The 20460-nt window shown below is 43.2% G+C and overlaps 1 protein-coding gene across 2 annotated transcripts in view; it reads right to left on the bottom strand.

Annotated features, from left to right (window-relative positions):
• LOC137423245 (calumenin) overlaps positions 1 to 20460 on the bottom strand; it is a 47025-nt gene that overhangs the window by 14936 nt on the left and 11629 nt on the right. For both annotated transcript variants that reach the window (XM_068110170.2, XM_068110171.2), the window contains exons 3-4: positions 15896 to 16089; positions 9645 to 9814 (exon numbers count right to left, since the gene is read on the bottom strand). In XM_068110170.2, the coding sequence (XP_067966271.1) occupies positions 9645 to 9814; positions 15896 to 16089 (364 nt within the window). The remainder of the gene's footprint in view (positions 1 to 9644; positions 9815 to 15895; positions 16090 to 20460) is intronic.

Here is a 20460-nt window from a genome sequence, read left to right as displayed (position 1 = left end):
GGAAAATAAATGCTAAGCTAGCCAAGGAACAATCGAAATACGAAAAAGATCCTGAAAGAAAGAGTGTTTCGGCTGAAGCATGTCCGTTTTTACGCAGTAGTACTACTAAGATGAACTGGACATTGTGTATGTTCTGCCAGAACTTTGACAAGAAGCAGAAGACAAGTCGTGTCACAACCTTCAAAATGAGTAATGAAATTACGGAAAAAGCTAAATTTGTACATAACATCTTAGTCCGTACTGCAAATGAGAATGATTTAATCTCAGCTGAGGCATGTTACCATGTTAACTGTCTTAGTAAATTCTTTAGGGATGTCAAAAGGGCGGAAACTGAAAGCAAATCAGCAGACATGGCGATATCATGGTTGTGTCAAGAGCTGCGTCACTCTGCTGAGAAAGGGCACGTATTTGAACTATCTGCAGTGTTCGAGAGGTACAAAGAGTTAGCCAGTGAGTGCGACGGCACAATTCCTACATCGTATCTTAGTAGACTGGGGACTTTTAAAGAAACTTTGTCGAATTGCATTGGGGACATTTATGAATTTCTTGTGCTAAGAAATTTGGCGCCTTCAGAGAAACAAACTTTGCTTCTTCCACGACATTTCAGTCACATACCTCTTTCAGAAATGGTGTGCGGTCAGAACAGTGCAGACTATATTCCCATATTTAGACAACAGGATGATCATTTTCTGTCTTTAGTGCACGTTGCTCTGCAACTCCACAGTGATATCATGTCACATCCTGCATTCGAAGGTTGCGATGTAAGCGAAAAAGCAGAGTTGGCAAGTGTACCACCATCTGTACTCATGTTTGTGAATATCTTGCTTGGAGGCCAAAGTAGTGTCGATGCTGAGTTTGACGAAAGTGAGATGTCTGAAACTGGTTGGGTGAAGAAGACAAGGGTCCTTAGCATTGGACAAGACATGGTCTATGGTGTATGTGGAGACAAGAAGGCACCGCCTAAACACGTTGGAATGGGTATGACGCTGCACCAGTCAACTCGATCAAAGAAATTAGTTGAGCTATTCCATAATGCTGGGCACATAATCAGCTATAACCGGGTTCTTAGGTATGACACTGCCATGGCTGAAAACACTCTGAAAGCGCTTGATCAAGAAACTGGGGCAGTTGTTACCAGCAACCTGGTTTCGGGACGATTTGTGCATTTTTCTGGCGACAATATTGACATCAATGACTCTACCCTAGATGGCAAAAATACATTTCACGCTACTCAGTTAGCTGCCTGGCAGAGGGGGCCATCTGCTGAAAGCGGTCTTGGAGACATCAAACCATCCAATACGTCAACGTTGGATATACCAACAGCAGTTGAAAAGATCCAACAACAGCAGTTTCCGACACCATCAAAGAAGGTCACAGAAGATGCTGAAAAGTTCATTTGCCATATCTACAAGGAACCATCTGAGAACTGTAATCAAGCCCACATTAAACTGTTCAACAAATGCCATGCAACGGAGACCCTACCTCCATCTAGTGATGCAGCAAAGTTCCACATAGAGCGTGCAAACTACCAAAGTTTCATTTGGAGAGAGGCCAGTAATCCAATGACAGATCTGCCACCGCCGACTGATTGTGGATGGAAACTCGTTGATGACAAGTTGTCACCGGTTCTTACAACTTTACCGTCAATTCCAAAGGGATGCCGAGAACTTACTCAGTGTGGTTGCAAGAAAGGTTGCAGTTCTGATAGTTGCTCTTGTCGGAAGTGGGGGAAACAGTTCTGCACTGAGGCCTGCAAGTGCAATGCCAGTGAAACACCATGTCGAAACAGGCCAAAGTAGGGGGGGGGGGGGGTCAGAGCTTACACAGTTAAGCTAATTGGCATTCCCCTGGATGGCTCCTCCTTCCAGCCAATCAGTCTGACAGACTGCAATTGATTCAGGATTAATTAAGAATACATGTGATAATGATCAACTGCCTGCACTCCAAACATGTTTGCCATGAAGTGCATTTTGCGCCTTGTGCCATGTAAGTGCACTTTGCGCCTTGTGACCGTTAGCCTTAATTAAGTGGCTAATTAGTCAAATATTGACATTTAGTGTAGAAAACAATCTTGCTATTATATAGGACTCAGGTAAACCACTTCACTGATGGTATTTAAGGCAACAATTCAAGTGAATTAAAACAGTATGTCAAAAAACGAAAAGTTGCTTCATTACGGATATATTCACAAAAATCTGATTTTTTCCCTTCACAATTCCCTTTACTTTCATAATTGTGAAAAGCTGTAGTAACCTTACCAGACAAAATACTGTAAAATAATTGAAATGTACAGATAGGTGATGTAAAATAAAACATTTTTTCAAAAATTTTGAATTTTGCACTCATTGACCTTTGACCTTGATTAGTGACCTAATTACGCATTTTTGGGCTTGGCAAACAACAGATTCGTATTCAGCACGAAAAACTACCCCAGAAAAAGTGGTTTGCTTGCTTTTACTCAAAAATGCCTCATGAATTCACGTTTCCCAGAAATTTGACTAGACTACTATCAGCAGCAGTCTCAGTGAGAAAACATCTCGTGCACCGCCGTTGTTCCATACCTTCAGTGGGTGTGACACAACTTCAAGTTTCTTCAACAAAGGAAAAAAAAAAAAAAAAGTTCATGGAAAGCTTGGAAAGCATATCCACTGGCTACAGAGGCTTTTAATACCATGGTCGACAAGCCGTTTGATCCAGTGGAAACATCGTCCAGAACCTTTCAGATCAGAGAACGGCTTACGGTTGTCTCACATGATCAAATCAGCAATGTGGACACGGTAAACGAGGCCCGTCAAAATCTGTTCTGCAAGAAAAGCAGGAGTCTGGAGAACATCCCTCAAACGCAGGTAAATACTCCATTTAGTTGTTATATCAACAAACTTTTTCTCTCATGACAGCATTTTAATACTGCGTTACGTCTTTGTAGAATGCCTTACATCAGCACATGAAAAGTCGCCTATCAAGGAGGGATCTGGACCACAAGTGAACAGTACTTTCCACAGATTCCGTTCCTGGGGGTTGGGGGTGGACAATGGAGGATAATAAGTGGTTACCAGTGTGGATAACTATCCCACAAGCAGCGGACGCCTGTGCGGAACTCATAAAATGCAACTGCAAGTCGGACATGGGCTGTTTGAGATGCAAATGCTCCAAAGCCGGACTACCATGTACCATGTGGAGTGTGGTCATGTGTCATGTCATGTCATGTCATGTCATGTCATGTGTGGTCAACCATGTGTGTGTGGTCTAAGGCATGGAACCATGGGACCAGTTCTGTCAGGGCATCAAGGTACATCGTGAATGAAGCCTGCCGCAAAGAACGCACGTAGACCAGTACCAACGTGCTGTTGCAAATGTCAAAAATAGGCTAATTATTTCCCATGGAATGCTGTTCTGGCTCTTTTTTAACGGTCTTGCTTCCTATCTCGTCATTATAACTCTCATACTACAAATATGCATGTACTTCAATAAACACAAGGTTGCTGAATATACCAAAAATGTCATTTTCTAGCTAAATGAAGTCGTTATGACATCAAAATGACACCATTCTAACGTCATTTTAGCTTCAATTTTTATAACACTTCGGTTGTCATCAGTGTGTATGTATTTCATTAAAAACACAATTGCTGAACATTTGGTACTTGTTTTTTCCTGTTGATTATCCACAAAATGCCATTTTCCACAATATGATGTCATAAACGACGCCATTTTAGCTTCCAGTTTAAGGGAATGTTTGGAGCTTAGCTTTTTCTTAACAAGTGACCTCATGCAGGCAGGGATTGTGTAAAAAATGGTTTTTTTGTCCAGCGTGTAACAATCCATTTACTAAGGTGGATATATGGGTTGGGATATATGGGATATATATGGGATATATGGTCCAAGACTTTCAGACTAGAAGACTGAAAATATTGAAAACACCCTGAAGACCGAAAAGATCCCGAAGACCCAAAGGACCCAAATAACCTTAAAGACCGAAAGGAGCCCGAAGATCCAAAAGATCCCGGGTTACTGAAAGGATCAAAAAGACCCCAAGACCCAAAATATCCAAAAGACCCCTTAAAGACCAAGAAGACCCAGAAAAACCCCAGAGACCAAAAAGATCGAAAAGACCCAGAAGACCGAAAATACCCTGAAGACCCAAAATACCCTGAAGACCCAAAACACCCTGTAGACCCAAAAAATCCAAAATACCCCACAGCACCTGAAAGACCCCGAGGACCCCAAATTACCCCCGAAGACACAAAATACCCCAAAGACACTTAAATACCCCAAAGATCCAGATCGAGGACCCAAAAGACCTAGAGGACCCAAAAGACTCAAATGACCCAAAAGAAGAGTAATTATGCCTCTTACATTGGAATTGTAGACGGTGGCTTGCAAACTGAGCCTCAAGGTCGGTGTACAGAAGCGGTATTTTTGTAAACACAATAAATACAAGGCACAGGGAGGTGAAATTTGCTGTGTGTGATGTGTAATGCGCGCAGAGTAAAACGAGTGTTCATTTACGTCTGTAGGATGTCTAACAAATAAAGATGATATTAGCACCCCTGACACTAGGCCCAGACTTCAGACTTTGGCATGCTCACGTGGCTGTACCATCAAAAACTGTTCCAACCCATCATTTTTGACGGTCTTTATACTAGTTTTTAATAAACATAATTGAAGTACAAAAACTCATTTGATGCGCTCTTGTCAACGTCAAGCTGTCCAGCCGGTTTGACTCAACCGTAAAAAAGAGCAGTTTCACGTTGGGATTTAAAAAGTATCCGAATGGTTTGTTCTTCATTCACTTTTCATGTTAGGATATGACTGGCAGGACAGCTTTGATGTTTGCTCACTCACGTTTGAGCTGTCGAGCCAGAGTTTGAATATCGACCTAGCTATAAACCGTCACCCTCTTTTGCATGGAAGGCAAGGCATTGACGCGTGCCCCATCCATTGGAAAGGTGTTAAGCAGGAAGACCCTTCTGCCAGCACCGGTCATGGTGGGTGAAGAGTCGGTGAGTTATCACCGATACGATCAAGTTACAAATCCCAGTCCTGACTGTCAGCTGGGAAGTGAATGGCAGATAACCAGGCCTAGGTTTTCCAAGAAACTGCTTCTATAGCACCGATGCTCTGTCAAGAGTATGGCGTATATTTGACCGATTGCATGCTGGGATGGCCAATGTGAAATGACGTTCTCAGATAAAATCTCTGAAAATATTCACAGGAACAATCAAAATAAAATGAGAGAATTACTTTTTATCAAAAAGTTTTTTATTTATTTTAAATCAATGATGCCAAATATTTTGTCTGAGGTGGAAGTTTCATTTACTGCTCCATGACAATGACAAACAATGATTCTTCTCCCTCAGTAACCTTTGCTATGCATATAATAATAATAATAATAATGCATTTATTTTATATAGCGCTTTTCAGGAAGCCCAAAGACGCTTTGACAGAGTGCAAAACATAATGCATAGCAAAACATAAAAACAATTGCAAAAAAAGAAGAATCAATAGGGAAATATTCAAAGCACAAAGGAGGGAGAAGGAGAGGAGATAGTCAGGGGTTAGATGCTGTGGGTTAAATGTTGAATGCAGTGTTGAACAGGTGGATCTTGAGTGATGTTTTGAATGTGGTGAGTGAGGAGGAGTCTCTGATGGTGTGAGGTAGCGAGTTCCAGAGGGTGGGAGCAGCGATGGAGAAGGCCCTGTCCCCCCAGGATCTAAATTTGGTCCGGATGGGGGGGGTCAGGAGGTTGGTACCAGCAGAGCGGAGGTTGCGGGTGGGAGTGTGTCTGGAGAGGAGGTCAGCCAGGTAGGATGGGGCCAGGTTATGGAGGGCTTTGTAGGTCAAGAGGAGGATTTTGTACTGGATTCTCTGGGAGATGGGGAGCCAGTGAAGCTTGTAAAGGACGGGGGTGATGTGGTCACGGGTCCGGGAATGGGTGAGTAGACGGGCAGCGGAGTTCTGAATGTATTGGAGTTTATTGGTGATTGTTGAGGGTGAACCATAAAGGAGGCTATTGCAGTAGTCCAGACGGGAGGTGATGAAGGCGTGGATGAGGGTTTCTGCAGCCGTGGAGGAGAGGGATGGACGGAGACGGGCGATGTTTTTCAGGTGAAAGAAGGCTGTCTTTGTGATCTGTTTAGTGTATTTGTCGAAGGAGAGGGTTTGGTCAAAGATGACGCCAAGATTCCGGATGTGAGGGGAGGTGGATACTGGGAAACCGTCGATGTTGAGGGCAAAGTTATGGGTGGACTTGGTGAGCGTTTTTGGGCCAATGATGATTATTTCAGATTTATCACAGTTAAGTTTGAGGAAGTTGATTTGAAGCCAGGATTTTATTTCAGTGATGCAGTTTGTCAGGATAGAGTGGGTGGCGGTGGAGATGGACTTGGTGGAGATGAAAAGCTGGATGTCATCGGCGAAGCAGTGGAATTGGAGACCATGACGGCGGATTAAGTGACCGAGGGGGGACAGGTAAAGGATGAAGAGGAGGGGGCCAAGAACTGAACCTTGGGGGACACCTTGGGGGAGGGGAGCAGTGGGGGATTTGCAGTTATTGATGGAGATGAACTGACGTCTGTCAGAGAGGTATGATTTAATCCAAGAGAGGGCAGTGCCGGTAATGTTAAAGGTGGTTTCAAGTCGGGTGAGGAGGATGGTGTGATCGATGGTGTCAAAGGCGGCGCTGAGGTCGAGGAGGATGAGAATGTTGAGGTTGCCAGCGTCAGAGGAGAGGAGAAGGTCGTTGGTGATTTTGAGGAGCGCAGTTTCAGTACTGTGGTTGGAGCGGAATCCGGATTGGAATGTTTCATACAGGTTATTGGCAGAGAGGTGATGTTTGAGTTGAGTGGCTACAGCGCGTTCCAAAACCTTTGACAGAAAGGGTAGGTTGGAGATGGGTCTGAAGTTATTTAGGGTGTCAGGGTTTAGTCCAGGTTTTTTCAGAATGGGGGTAACAGCAGCAATTTTGAGGGATGGTGGGACGATGCCTGTAGACATGGAGGAGTTTATTGTTGCAATGATAAGTGGAGAGAGAGCAGGAAGGGAGGCCTTGACAAAGCTGGAGTGGATGGGGTCAAGAGTGCAGGTGGCAGCTTTCATTCCGTTGAGGAGTTCAGAGAGGTCAGTAGGGGAGACTGGGGAGAATAGAGACAGGGGATGGCAGGATAAGGGGGGGCAGGTGGTTTGAGGGGGAGCGGGTGTGGCGGTGGTCAAGCTGTTGTAGATGTTTTCAATTTTGCGTTGGAAGAATGAAAGGAAGGAGATGCAGTTGTCTATTGTGAATGACTGGGTGGTGGTGTTCAGGGGGCTGAGGAGTTTGTTTATTGTAGAGAAGAGTGCTTTTGGGTTTCCGGAGCCAGAGTGGATAATTTGAGAGTAGTAGGCGGAGCGGGCGCGGGAGAGGGCATCTTTATAGTGTTGTATGTGGTCCTTGTAGGCCTGGGAGTGAACTGTGAGACCTGTTTTATTGCGGAGTCTTTCAAGTTGGCGAGCACGAGTTTTCATCAGGCAGAGTTCAGGGGTAAACCAGGGAGCAGAATGGGTGAAAGAAACTGTTTTGGTTTTTATAGGTGCAAGTTGGTCAAGGCAGGAGGAGAGAGTGTGGTTGTAGTAGTCAGTGAGGTCAGAAGGGGTGTGGAGGTCAACGAAGGGAGAAGTGGACATTTTTTCAGAGAGGGTCGATGAGAATGAGGTAGGTGAAAGAGCGTTTAGCTTACGGAAGTTGATAGTGCGATAATGCCTTGGTGCTGGGGTGGGGATGTTGATGGTCAGAGTGATGGCTAGGTGGTCAGAGAGAGTGAGGTCGGAGCCAGAGAGATGGTGCAAAATTAGTCCAGTAGAGCAGACAAGGTCCAAAATGTGACCACGGTTATGGGTAGGAAAGTTGACATGTTGAGTGAGGTTAAAGCAGGTGAGTAAATCAGTGAAGTCAGTGGTTAGCGTGGAGTCAGTGGAGTCCATGTGGATATTGAAATCACCAAGGAGGAGGATTGAGGGGGAGAGGGAACATAGCTGGGTCAGAAAGTAGGAGAAGTCAGACAGGAATGATGGGTGTGGTTTGGGAGGGCGGTAGACAACAGCCATGACTGACTGTGTGTGACCAGAGAGTTTAAAAGCCAGGTGTTCAAATGATGGAGCAGATGATATGGAGATGAGGTTGGTCTTGATGTCTTGTCGGTGAATAACGGCAATTCCACCACCTCGGCCCTCCGAGCGTGGTTTATTGATGTAAGAATATCCATTGGGTGTGGTGAGGTTGAGCGTGTCGTAGTCCAGTGGTTGTTGCCAGGTCTCAGTGAGACAGAGAAAGTCCAGTTTATTTTCCAGGATGTAGTCGTTCAGGATGAGGCATTTGTTGTTGAGGGACCGGGTATTGAACAGGGTGAGCTTGATGTTGTTTTGTACGGCGGGTATGAATCCAGGTGATTTGGCCAGGGTTCGCAGACAGGAGGTGCGATTTTGTGCGTTGTTGTGACCAGGTGTGTTGGGACGATGAGTGGGAGTGCGCTGAGCCGACCAAAGGATGGGGATGGAGTGACCTGATTGTAAATAAACAAACTTACGACCGGAGCCACGGTGAATGTACCTGGGTCGACGCAGGAGTCCATTCGATTTGATTGCAGAGATGCATGATGGGGTGGAGCGGGTTTTAAGCAGGAGAAGCCTTGCGGCGGAGTACCGCAGAGCCATGCCAGCAGGAGCGAAGGGACGAGCACGAGGCCAAGGGTGAGGAGGCGAAACAATCGTCACAACCCACGGGAGTGGGCCCGAGGAAACAGCGAAGGAGCCGAGCAGGTGAAGCCAGGAGCAGAGCCGGGACCATGCAGAGGGCAGACAGGAGCAAAGAGACGAGCACGAGGCCAAGGTTGAGGAGGCAAAGCGGCAAATGCAGCGGCAAACGACCGCCGCCGCTAATCAAGATCACGGCGGCAAACCGCCACCACCGCCGCTGCAAACAATGGGCACAACCCACGAGAGTGAGCCCGAGGAAACAGCGAAGGAGCCGAGCAGGTGAAGCCAGGAGCAGCAGAGCAGAGCCGGGACCGTGCAGAGGGCAGACTCAATGGCCAAAAATCCGCCACGACCACCAGGAAAGCAAGATACGGACAATGGTCCAGTCAGAGAAGCGGCGAGCAAGTGACGCCAGCGTCCTCTCACGACCGGACCGGAAACGGAACCCATATATCACAGAAGTCTTTAAAACTAAATAAATAAATAAAATTAATCACTCCAATTTGCACACCTAACACGTAAATGACTCATGATTAGCCCTGCCAAAATTGGACTATTTTTCTTTTCTTTTCAAGATAATTGGTGGGTTGTGTGAATATTTGTTTTTTGTTTTCAAAACAATATAAAGCACTGTATAAACAAATTATTGTCCAAACGTTATTTTGATCATGAAAAGCTTTTCCACAAATTATAAAAACGACAAACACCCACTCCCTAAAGGAGCGACAATGGGGAAACAAAGAAGGAAATGCATCAGAAACAAAGGTGACACAGCTTTAGGTCACAGATAGGGTGACAATTCAAATACAAGTCTCCAAGATGGAGGTAAGTCTTGCTAATCACATTGCTACCCAAGCACCTAAAGGAAATGTTTGTTCAACCACAACTGTTGGTAGTGCCGAGCTAACTGACCTACCGTGATGACAAGATCTTTCATCTGCTCAAACTCCTCAGGGTGCAAGAAAGCCGAAAACTCATCCTTGTCCAAATGCCCATCTTTGTCGAGGTCTGCCATCTTGAACCGCCGCTCATCGCGGACAATGAGCTGCTCGTACGGCTCGTCCTCGTCCTCATCCATCTCCTCGTCTATAGTTTAAACAATTGAAGACATTAAAATTTTCATTGTGTAAAACAGCTCAGAGAAATACCATCAGCAACATAAATTTGTAGCTGAGCAGATGACAAATGGAAGAACAATAAAAGTTGAAGAAATGCGATTCTCTCCTCCACAAACTCCATTGCTTCCCCCACCCCCCTTATGATGTTGTTCAAAGGAATTACTATGTAAGGATATACAGTCACGTGAAAAAGTAAGTACACCCCATGTAATGTTTTGACTTTTTCAACATATATCAACATACAGCTATTTGATCTTCATTTCAACAATATTGATAGATATGTCAAATGCTGTCTTTGGTTTTCGCCAAACATGTCTTCTGGTACTGTGGCCAAATAGCTCTACCTTTGACTCATCTGTCCAGAGCACATTGTTCCAGAAGTGCTGGTCATTGCCTAGGTGTTCATTGGCAAACTTTAGTCTTGCCCTGATGTTCTTTCTGGACAGCAAAGGTTTCCTCCTGGCACACCTCCCATGTAGATCAAATTTGTGCAGCCTCTTTCTAATGGTAGTCTCGTGCACTTTGACATCAACAGTAGCAAGAGCTACCTGTAGGTCCCGTGATGACATTCTGGGGTTCTTAGACTTATTTCAGCATCTTGCGGTCTGCTCTCGGGCTGAACTTGCTGAGGCGGCCTGGCCTGAACAAGTTGGCAGTTGTTTGGAATCTTCTCCACTTGTAGATGATCTTCCGGACAGTCGAATGATTGATTTCAAATTGTTTGGAGATCTTTTTAAATCCCCTCCCAGACTCGTAGGCATCTATAACCTTCTTTCTGAAGGCCTCAGAGAGCTCTTTTAATCCAGGCATGGTGAAACCAACACTTCAACAACAAAGAGCAAACCAAACTAAATGTCTAAGGTTTAAATAAGACAGGTTCCTCCAAGATCCTCTCTAACGATGTTCTAATCATTTGCACCTGAGCTGGTGCACCAGATTCTAATTTTAGGTATTTGAAGTAGTGATAAATGTAGGGGTGCACTTACTTTTTCCACATGCGAAATTTGCATTTATGTTTATTTAAATTATACAATGGACTACAAAATGTAAATGTTTCATGGTATTTGTTATATTATATCACCTTTATCTATCAATATTGTTGAAATGAAGATCAAATAGCTGTATGTTGAAATATGATGAAAAAGTCAAAACTTTACATGGGGTGTACTTACTTTTTCATGTGACTGTATGGGAAGCAATCCTCAAAAATACAGAAATACAAATACCACAAATGAGCCACCTGAAATACCATCGACAGCAGCAAATCACCACAATGGAAGATAATAACGAAACTAGCCTAGGTTTTGCTGAACACATTTATTTAATAGCTGTATCATATCTCAACCAGCATTCAAACATTTCTCAGTTAAATGTTCACATTTGGGAATCAAAATTGGCATACACCGGCCTAGATATTGTATAGTTTAAAGAGCATGGGTCTAAGTATTTTTGGTTGTAGGCCAGAACCAAAATTCCCAAGCACCTCACGGGACACACAAAGGCATTTTAAACACGTAAAAGCTGCATTCTGTAGACACCGCCCCTTTAAATTGTTATTGTAAAAAGTTTATCTATTTGCTCCCTATCCCTGCTGAACATTCTTCTCTCAGACAATTAAGGTTATTAAGCACGAGTATTACAGTAACAACTGAATAAAATTAACAACAGTACCCTGCAGTCGCCTCGTCACATCACCATCCGGCCTACATGCCACGATGATGCGCCAACATTAATTTGCAGGAACGAATAAAACAAATAAATCATCAAAATATTGCAATTAGAGCAGTCAAACTAGATAGTTCATAGAACAGTCTTGAGAAACAAGGACATGGGCGTGGTCTGTGAGCAGCAATTTGATTGGTCACGATGACATAATATTTTGTCCAAGTCCTGCTAAACAAGGATTTTCAAAGTGCCAAAAAGGTGAATTGTGTTACACGGCCTACAGTATTCAAGTATATCTCAATTGAAATAAAATGAAGGCTTTAAAGATTATAGAAAAAATAAATATCGGAGGTTTACTGCCGTTGATGTTTACTGCAGTAAGTTTCCTGTTTGGAATTATTTTCTATTTTGTTTGACTGCCAGGCAGGCAGACAGACTAAAAATGTTCTCACTCACTACGCACGTGTAATCGGGACGAATTTAGAGCCAAAGTACTGATACACGACAGGTTTGTTTTCCAATTCATGTTCAAAGTATAACATTCAGTTTAAATCAAGTTGTTCCTCGATCATAAACGGACGTTTGAAGACAGACAAAGGGAAGCAATTGCTTAACCCCTCATTTTGTTTCGCATGCAAAGAGTAGTGGGGTAGTGTGGTGTATGTGAGCGGTGCATTCACTTTTGCTCATCCACGATCATGTCAACACAGGACACGAACCGAGAATTACCCAAGCAGGGACACCGTTCAAGATGAGGGCCTGTGAGGTGGGAGCAGTATTATTTTTTGGCACACCCCCTATTTGCATTTATCATTCAAGTTGGTCTGAATGAATAAACGACAGAGGCCATTAACACATAATTATTACTTATTTGCAGATAGAATAGAAGAACATGAGAGGGGATCAACTCCCCTCTTATGTTTCAACTATGATCAACTCCCCTCAGCTAAATTTGCACCATGCGATCAAATCAAGATTTATAGCTCCATGGTCCGGACTGATGATGCCTGCAGTCCGATTGTGGACAGCGGTCTGCCTTTTGAGGACCCATGGTTTAAAGCCTCAAAATATACACCCACCCCCTCCCCATGAAATTAAATAGGTGAACTGATAGATTTAATTAATATACAGTGCGTATCAAAAAAAAGGTAATCCGAATTCAAGGGGTTCATATGCAAAGGTTATTTATTTTGACAATTTACATGTGGTTTACTAATTAAGAGGAGATCCTCAGCTTTCCATTGATACCTTCCATGCATCATTGCTGTCACACATGACCGAGTACATGTTCATTGAAAATGACAAGTTCAAATCGCATTTTTACAAGTTTGGCTAATCGATGCAAGTCAGGATAATTGGTGCAAAATGAACGTGTCAGATGTGAACTTTTCTCAGGAATGATTGGCCTTTATGCACCCACACCTTCAACATGTCCACCTCCCCTTTCAACACAAAGCTCACACCGGCGGAGCATGCCCTGAACTGCTCGTCTCACCATAGCCGTGTCATTGCGCAAATGTTACGGATTCGTCACTTCCGTTGTTGTGGTTTTCATCCACTGTAAACATTTTTGATTCCATGTACCATTTGATTCCATTTGATTGTTGTTGTTTAAGGGAGATCGAGATTACTATTTGCAAAAGGTAAAAAAGTTAATGTTTTAAATGAAACCGGAACCGGACGACGACGACGAAGAGGAATAAGGAGGAAGAAAAGAAGGCGGAGCGAGTGAGTCGGACAAGAAGCCTAGCTGCTTTGAGGTCTGGAGCGAACGTTGGCGAACGAGAGTCACGAGTGAACTTTGGGTTTCCCAGGAAAGGGATTCCTGCGACAGAGTTATCGCTGTGACAGATCACCCTGCGTGTCAGGTTTTGCGGTTGATTCCGAGGAGAATCATCGTAGTGCCGTTACGCCTCGAGAACGGGCCGTCGGGCATTTTGACTCGCGCGCTTTGCTCTTCGCTCAAGGTTTTTCACTTCGCTTTAACCATTGTCACCGCATTCAGACGTGGATCTGGTGTGTGTGTGTGTAACGTGGCTTTTGAGTTGGAAATCTGCGGTTCGCCGATTTGGAGCCGTGGAACGTCCATACCCGAGGGTGTGATTTCCCAGTCGCCTTGAGGGCGCCTTTGCGCAGCTTTGGCCGCGTGACTGTGACTGTCATCCGAACGGGATTCTAGTCTCGATTAGACATCGTTCTGACGATTACTGGAGCGGATGGACTTTGCCTTGATGCCGGAATAGAGACATTGGGAATGTTCTTCTTTTCGCTCACTTGGAGCACAGCGAGTTATATTGTACGAACCTGATGGTACCATCATAGGAAATATATATTGGTTGTACAATTGATTACTATTGTTGTTGTACTGTTATTCTTGTGTGATCTTAATACAATACTTGTTTGTTGGTAACAATTGGTGTGGTTTCACCATTGATCTTTGGCATACAGTATAACACATCTTTCTGCCGTGACTCCTCTCGGGGCTCTGGGGTACACCGTGACCGGGGTTTGGGGAGGAGCACGTAACACAAAGCATCCACTTCATGTCGAATACGGCCCTGCAATTCGTCAAGATCACGGGGAGGAGTTACGAACACCTTGTTCTTTAAATGTCCCCAAAGGAAATAATCACATGGTGTGAGGTCAGGTGATCTTGGCGGCCATTCCACTACATGGTTGAGGGCGATGACTATGTCTCCAAAGAGTTCCCTCAGTCGATCTCGGACAGCGATAAGACGATGTGCTGGGGCGCCGTCTTGGGCCCACCAGAGATATCTGAAGACACCACGAACCTGTCACTCAAAGTTCTCCTCCAGCTGCGGTAAAACTTCATAATTGATCATCTGCAGATACCCGTTACCATTGACATTCCTTTGAAAGAAAAATGGTCCGATCACATGAACACTTCCACAAAGTCCCAACCAAACAGTCCACTTTTGTCGATTCATGTTGGTGTCAAAATTAAATTCCGGGGGTTGTCCTGTCGGTGCATATTCAAGAACATTATGGGTATTGACCTTGCCGTCCATGGTGAAAGCAGCTTCGTCACCGATAACGAGATACCGCAGGAAATTGACATCTGCTTCACAACGTGCTATCAACCATCTGGCAAGCACCAGCCTCCTGGCAAAATCCCCTGGCGTAAATTGATGACGGATGTGAATTCAATATGGATGTTGGTGGAGGTCCAGTCTTGTGATTCGGTTGAATGTTGCCGAAGACAATCCCGTCCCATTTCGTCTTGCGCTGGTATCCCTCGGATGCTCCAAAACTTGCTGCCTTACTGCTGCAATGTTCATTTCCGATCGCCCAGTGCACCTCCTACCAGAATTCTCCTTGTTGCGGTTGAGGATAGTGCCATGCTCTTGGTATTTTCTAACATTCGCCCAGATGGTTTTGGCTACTGGAGGCTCCCGTTCTGTCAAACGTTCCCTGAACGCATCACGAGTTCGCTGCAAACTTCCAGTTTGGTGAAAGGTTGTAACCACGAAGGTCCGCTGTTCAGTCGTAAGTTGAACCATCTTTTCAATGACTCAGACTGTCTCTAAACCCATACACTGTAGGCCCATCTTAAATACCCATCTTAAACAAAGGATGACGCAACTGACGATTACCAGACCAGCTTAACAATTTTCCATAATCAACTTGGCAGTCGACAAGTAATGCGTCCATTTAAAACTGTGTTGCACCGATTAGCCAAACTTGTAAAAATGCGATTTGAACTTGTCATTTTCAATGAACATGTGCTCGGTCATGTGTGACAGCAATGATGCATGAAAGGCATCAATGGAAAGCTGAGGATCTCCTCATAATTGGTAAACCACATGTTAATTGTCAAACTAAATAAACGTTGCATATTAACCCTTTGAATTCTGATTACCTTTTTTTTGATACGCACTGCCAAATGGCCTCCTCCTGCATTGTAGATCCTTTGTGGTTTTGTACATTTTTTAATTCTGTGCAAGACAGGCCGCACACCAACAGAGATTACATACTATGGTCAGGGACATACTATGGTCAGGGAGCGCAGACGAGCTCCAATCTCAGTACCTTTACCCAATAATGGTCAATGGCACATAAACGTCGTGATGAAACAAAGCTCGTCTGTACTTGGGAGTATGGCATCGCCATAGTGACTGATGTTTACACTCAAACAAGTATCCTACCAACTAAAAAAATGTTGGTGTTTTTTCGTGGATTGAGAACCATTTTTCCAATGACACCATATGGCACATAATGTGTTTTAGGGTATATGAAGCAACTTTAACCCAACATAATACAAATATTGTGTAACCACCGGGTGTAAACGTTTATTAGTGCATACCCATCTTCACAACAAACTGACAGCATTATGAGAAACAAACATGTGGAAAGGTATGAGCACCTGACAAACTACTGTAGGTCACATTCTTGTACTCATCCCAGGAAATGTGTCCATCTGCATCCAGGTCGTGACTGTTCCACTGCTTGTCCGCATCTTCCACAAGCCAACGCCGCTGCGCAAACTTTATCCAATCCCGAAGCTCATCCTCCGTGACCAATCCATCATGGTCGGCATCTATCTTGTCCACCATGAGCCTACAAGACAGTGTGGACAAGACATGACATCTCACATTATTAGCATGAAGAGCAACTACAACTGAAGACAGTGTCAAGCAGATTAAACAATTGTCAAAATTGGAGGTATAAATCAAAATTGGAGCAATCCAACAATTTCTACCAACAATTAATCAATAAGCACCACCATCACAATCGCCGTTCCAATTCCGGTTATCAAGATTCTTATAAAAAGAGGAAAAGCAAGAGCTATCCCTTTACTTTTGGCATTTGTTAGCAATATTCCCAGCCAATAGCAAACAACATTATGAAAGAATAATGAATGAGACAAAGGCTTCCAAAAACACCAAATGGCATTTGAGTATGTGACAAGAACAAGTCGATTAGATTTTCATGAAGGCATGGATGCGGATCCAGCCTATCAGTGAAATGCAAAACGTAATGGCACATATTTGGACGGATCTGAATCCGGATCTGAACCAAAATCGAATCGGCTTGTTCTCGTCGCTTTAACAAACTCATCCAAGTGGTTTTGTCACAACTCGTCCATAACTTTTTGAAATACCATGATATATATATATAGTTTTCGAGCCCATCTCTCAATGGTGAAGAATAACGGATTTGGATCTTTACCAAAATTCAATCAATTCTTCCTTGTCACACACCGAACCTGCCCATCAAGTTTTATCTGAATCTGTCGCAGACAAACAGACAGACTAGAAATCACTCACAGCGACACTTGGTGAAACACAACGAACCAAACACTGTTGCGGAGAATCCTCCACTCTCAGGGCTGGGAAATAAGAGGCAAAGAGGGGCTCAGGTTACCTGTAGATTGCCTGTTGAACAAAATCAGACGAAAAATGGGTCTCCACTCCCCAGGTTACAGTAACAAAAAAAGAATAAATGAAGTCCTTTCACAACAGTGTGTGACTTGTGACTAAACTAACCTAACTAAGTACTAACTAAGTTACTTGTACTAAGTACTAACTTGTGACTAAGTGTGTGACTAAACTAACCCCAAGGTTCAAAAATAGTTATTTTAGCTCCAGCACCCTTAATTTCCGAGATATCGGCCAAAATGTGTTTTAAACATTATGACGTTAACAGGCAAACTTTCAAGTCCATACGATTAGGAAATCTGTTGGTTTTACCTCACAGGTTCAAATGAGAAAGTTGTGGGAAATTGGAGAGAACATTTTGGCACCAACTGTTCTGGAGTCATCACCCAAAACGTGTTTTACGTTTTTGCAGTCACGTCAACGCGTCGACCGATTTTTACGAAACTTTGTCGCGAGCTGTCACAGGTATGGTACCGACAATCTGCAAAAGTTTCAGAATAATTGGCTGAGCTGTTTGGGTTGTAGGTGAGCGAACAAACAAGAAAATGTCGTGCAGAGCACGATGGTTGCAAAATCCCTAAAACAAATTAGACCATAAAAATATTGGTGGTTGAATTCAAAAGACCAAATATGCAAATCCTGTTAAAATATCAAGCCAATTGGATGAGAATTAAGGACTTTTAGAAATTGCACCTAGCTTGTTGACCTTTGGCCTATGTTCACCTCAAAAATAATTGGTGGTTGAATTCAATCACCAAATATGCAAATTTTCATCAAATTTCAAGTCAATTGGATGAAAATTGAGGATTTTAGAAATTCGACAAATTTGGTGATCTTGGGCCTATGTTGACCTTTTGACCTCAAAATAAATTGGCTTTTCTTTATGACGGACTTCCATTTGGTGAAGTGAAGATCGTCCCATCCAGTATGGCAATAAAGCATCTATTGGTCTAGTATTGCACTGTCCATCCAGACACATTAATTTCAAAGGTCTTTTAAAGTGATTCTTCACCATTGAGAGATAGGGCCAAAACGGCACTTAACACAGCCACTGAGCTTGGGGGAAATGCCGTCACTACAGTCACTTCACGGGATACTCTGGGTACCAGCGATGTCATAACAATTTCGCCGTACTCAGCGGGGCATTTCCTCAAGAGGTATTTCCTCCTCCCCATGGATACCAACCAATCAGGATTGTCCGATCAGGATTGTCCATGCCCTATACTTTTCAAGTAAGGAAGATTTAGCATGATATCTCAAAAAGTTATGGACGAGTTATGACAAAACTTGTGGACGAGTTGGTTAGATGAAAAGAACAAGCTTATTAGATTTGGTGTGTGACAAGAGTGAATTGATTTGATTTTGGTAAAGATGCGAATCAGGATCCGGATACTCCAATTTTTTAAGTGAAATCACCATGAAGATATGGGGCCAAAAACGATATATGGCACGATATTTAAAAAATTTGTGGCCGACTTATGACAAAACTAGGTGGACGAGTTAGTTTGGTGACAAGAATAAGTCGATCCGATTTTGGTTCAGGTACTGATCCAGATCCAGCCCATCAGTGGGATACAAATTGTAAACTTTTCAGCCTGGTGGAGGTATGCGCTCTACCGAGTGCTGTTGTCATTAATACAACTAGCAACGTTATCCACCCTATGTGCGGGGCTTCAATTGGGAAGCCCAAATGAAAAGGCAAAATATCAGAAATTTAAGGGTTTTTTTATTTTAAACGATTCATATAAACATCCGTTGAATCATATCACACGCAAATCATCAAAATCTAAACAGTATCTTTAGAATTTCAATAAAAGCCACATCACTGTTCCTGTCGGTAAATATTATTCCATCGTGTTTCAAATCATGATCGATACACTATGATCGTGATCGATAATCGTGTTCACAATCGCTATGTCGTATGTACTCCCGATACGTGTACCAAATTCCCGATACGTGTAACTGTACCAAATCAACAGTTAAAAGGATTTTGAGCCGATAGCTGTTACGGCCTTGGCCAGATCGATGGAGACAGCGATCTGTTAGCATATTCACTGCCCAAATAGCTATGTGGAATTCTCTCATGTAGAGATTAAACGTTACGGCTGTTACGGCCTTGGCAAGATCGATGGAGACAGCGTTTATTGTACTTTTAATGAAGGACACTGTCTCAAGCCTGAGTCCCCATCACAGATGGGGCTCAGAGGTTTACCCGAGCCTGACGGCGAAGGGCAAGGTACACGCTAGCCCGTCCAGTGTAGCGCGCGTGCGGCCCCGGACATCGAAGGGCATTCAACGTTCATTAAACATTAAACGTTCATTAAAGGATTACGAAACGAAAAACATTACGAAATTACGTTCACACCGTCACGTCAAACACTACCGTGAACACACATCGTCACAATGAGAACATCGTCACAATGGACGCTATGCGAACGTGAATGTTATGCGGGAGTCCAAACCTGAGAATATTGGAGACCAAAGCTGAAATTGGGAAAACTAAATAGCCTATTTTACTCCTGGAGATCCCAGGATTGCCCACACAAAATATCGTTTCGATCGGTTGAGCCGTTTTTGCGGTACCTTCGAACAGACGGACAGACATTTGGTGAATTATCTTACTACAATTCACTCCAATGCGCCATAGGATAATTAGAGAGGTGTTACACCAAATTAGCACTAAACTCCACATTTACCACATTCTCGCTCTATGATTTACTATTCTACCAGTTGGTATTGCCGAATCATTCTTCAACGTTGTCCCGATTGTTGTGAACACCAAGTATTTCATGACCCATGTCATCCCCAATTTCTACCCCAGGTTCATACATATACGGTCTTACAGCACCTTCTGCATAATGATTTTGATTATCGTCCGAATTAAAGGATTATTGATCAGAAAAATCTTTGCCAAATTCACTTTGACGAGTCTGAAGCAAGATGTGCAGTCATTATCCATTGCGTGCCGAGACAACCTTTTAGGCTAATGGTGAAATCTCAAAAGGGGCCTTAAAATGGGTCTAACCCATCCCCATCTTAGAACAAAACACAACCTATTGTTTCTTCAAGGGGGATGTCTGGGGAGTTAGAAAATCATGGTTGTGATAAATGAAAGCATTGCACATCACTCCGAGAATCACATTTACATATATATATATAATAGGTGCTGATGTTGACGCCAAGAGCCGATTTGACGTAACAGGTTTTTTGCCTTTATAGGCGTCAATATTGATGCTATATGCACAAATATGGTATCAAAATGTGCAGGAAGATAAGACACACTCAATAAAATAGGATTGAGGCTTAACAAATAACTTTTATTGGATAGAAATGACAAAATGTTGAAATTAAATGCTGCAAATTCACTTCGGTTTCATCGATAAAGTGGGACAAATACATTGTAATTTCAGAAATATTAGCTTCATAGTTATAAAGTTTATGTTCAAATTTCCCCTGTTCATTCGTGTATTTAACATTATTAACCAAAATGTTAATATAAATAATACTGATAATTATACTGTCAAAATCAAATGTCACCCCCCTAATATTT

The sequence above is a fragment of the Myxine glutinosa genome, chromosome 3 (genome assembly GCF_964187855.1).
Source record: "Myxine glutinosa chromosome 3, kmMyxGlut1.1, whole genome shotgun sequence".
Lineage (NCBI taxonomy): Eukaryota > Metazoa > Chordata > Myxini > Myxiniformes > Myxinidae > Myxine > Myxine glutinosa.
Note: the sequence above shows the minus strand (reverse complement) of the source record. Positions and strands in the feature narration are given on the sequence as shown.